Source organism: Aristolochia californica, unplaced genomic scaffold, assembly GCF_029961685.1.
Source record: "Aristolochia californica isolate CCGP_79_NKW_82.1479 unplaced genomic scaffold, dmAriCali1.0.hap1 SCAF_11, whole genome shotgun sequence".
NCBI lineage: Eukaryota > Viridiplantae > Streptophyta > Magnoliopsida > Piperales > Aristolochiaceae > Aristolochia > Aristolochia californica.
The window spans coordinates 31,148,581-31,151,003 of record NW_027181782.1 but is presented as its reverse complement, the minus strand read 5'-3'; the positions used below and the strand labels follow the sequence as shown (position 1 = coordinate 31,151,003).

The 2,423-nt window shown below is 53.4% G+C and overlaps 1 protein-coding gene across 1 annotated transcript; it reads right to left on the bottom strand.

The window, feature by feature from the left end:
- Window positions 1–279: 279 nt before the first annotated feature.
- LOC137943779 (glycosyltransferase family 92 protein At1g27200-like) lies at window positions 280–2,040 on the bottom strand. The gene has a single exon (XM_068789212.1). The coding sequence runs from the start codon at window positions 2,038–2,040 to the stop codon at window positions 280–282; it is 1,761 nt and encodes a 586-aa protein (XP_068645313.1).
- Between the last annotated feature and the right edge of the window lie 383 nt (window positions 2,041–2,423).

Sequence of the window (2,423 nt, the reverse complement as noted above, 5' to 3'; positions counted from 1 at the left end):
TATCTGATCTTTGTTGAATCTAATGTATCGAGGATGATACAGCATCGACAGCATCAAAACCATCCGGTGATCATCAATCAAAACTCTGGTTCAGACAACGGAACTTGCCTCACGGACCTGTTTGTGGGCGATCTATTTGAATTTTGTTCGTATATACAGCTCTGATCTGTAAATGTGCTTCCTCGTCGCGCCCGAGATAAGACATGGTTCTCTGCATGCAGCCATTGAATCTTAAACCTCTTTCAGTCAGTCAGTGGATAGGCCACCCAAGATAGATCTTCATTCATCCTGCCAAGCCATTCTTTGCCCGTTTTCTCCTTCCACAGCAAACCATCTCTCGCTCAACTCCATCAACCGCGTATCATTCACCTCACAGAAGTTAGTCTTCCACCCATCAGGCTCCACGGGCACAAACCCTAGCCCCGGGGCCCGGTCCTGCGACGTGGGATTCATGTCGATCCGCCAATCGACGACATAAGCTGAAACCCGCCGTCGGAATTTCTTCTTGAACTCGGGCCATGCCTGGTACTTGTAATGGTTCACCACCCATTTGTTTTTTGATACTTTCCTGGACCTGTAACCCTCTTTCAGTTGGAAATGGTGAACCAGATTCAACAAGCTGTCGTCGACGGCATCTAAGAGAACAATAGACTTGTGCCGCTGTTCGACCAGCCGGCGGCATGTGTACCCCTGAGTGACTCCGTTCTTAGGGTGCGCGGCCTGGTTGGACGGTCCGAATTCGTGGCATGGTATAGAAATTTGCCCGATGCGTCTGGACATGAACAATTGGGAGTCCGCCAAATTTAACGACAGTGGGGAGAGCGGCCACGACGAGGGAGAAGAGGAGAGCGACAAGGAGGGAATAGCCATTGGCAGGACAGAAGGTATCATATGTCTGGAAGGGGAGGATGAGTTGAGCCAATACGGAGAGAAGACGAACTCATCTATGTCGATGAACATCATCCATGCGCAGGTATCTTTGTAGGAGACGGCGCAGTGAGAAAATCCGGCCTCTTGGGTCTTCTCCCACGCCCACAAAGTCCTCGTCACCTGATACCCGTCTTCTGTAAGCTTGTGGATCACCGCTTCGACGTCATCCTCGCTGCCGTTGTCGTACAAGAAGAACCGGTCGACGCCGAGGGCGGCGTGGTACGTCACCCACTCGCGCAAGAACTTGGCGGCGTCGCGGATCATCGTACACGCGCAGAGTAGTGACTTTGGTGGATTTCGCGCTGACTTACGTGAGGGAGGCTGGGTGTAATAAGCAGTGGAGGGCACCTCACGGGGGGTTTCATCTGGGTTGGTGACTTCCAGCGAGACTTTGACCTTCTCTCCGGCGGAAGGTGGCTTCTCTTTCGGCGGGTGGGAGCACCGGAACACCTCCTGAGAGGAGCTCGTCACGGTTGTCTTGACGCCGTTGGAGAAAACGCAGCGGAGGTATGCTTCGGGGATGTTTCTTCCCTGACGACTATTGACGCCTTTGACGAAAAGAACCACATCCTTCTCCGTGGAAAGCGCTTCGTAGGCAAGGAGGCTCCAGCGGGACATCTCGAGCAAGGGTCCGTCGACGGCCTCCAGGGGATTAATCTCCGACGAACCCGTGACCATAGGGGAGAAGAAGGGGCGTAGCCGGCGGACACTCGATGGCATGCGGCACTTGAATGCAGTGTTTTCGGCTGCGTCACGGATGACAGACTCCGGCTTCGCAGGCGAGACAGACCCATCCTGGAAATGGCAGAAAAACCCTCCAGCCGAGTCTACCCACAGAGGGGCGTCTAGAAACACGACCACCTCCCAGTCAGGAAACAGGACGGAGAAGGGAGGGGTGACGCGGGAGCGGGGGCGAGCTACATGGCGAAGAAGAGCGACACGGGAATTGGAGGACGGTGAGAGTTCCACCAAAGCAGAGAGAGACGGAGAAAGCGTGGCCGCAGGAGATACCCGTGTCCGGTGGTAGGAACGGAAGAGGGAGAGATAGAACGAGGCAAAGATGAGAGAAGAGAGGAGGATGAACGCCCCCTGTGGGAACCTCCAGCGCATTTCCGACAAGGAGGAAGAGAGAAGGAGAAGGATCGAGAGAATTGAGAAAGGTCGAACACGAAAGAAATAGAGACCCTTGCTTTTAACGGTAATGAGGAAGGAAGAGACGCCATTCGTCATCGAGTTTTTATCTTCGGCGACGAATCAGCGCAGATAATGAGAGAACGCCTAAAACGAGACGCACATGAGAAGGATAATTGTCAACGCCAGACGACTCCATGATCCAATGAGAAAGCTTCTTATTGGTGTTATCCTGCTCTCTGGTGTATGACATTAGGGAGGCGCAGCGCACGTCGTGGCGGTGGGCAGGGGCGGCATTTTCGTCTTCGATATTGGACGCCTTTTGAGGCCCTAGTCATTTTACAGTTAGATTACAGGTTTTA

Coding starts and splice junctions, on each gene's coding strand:
- LOC137943779 (XM_068789212.1), bottom strand. CDS start 2,040: ATGCGCTGGAGGTTCCCACAGGGGGCGTTCATCCTCCTCTCTTCTCTC.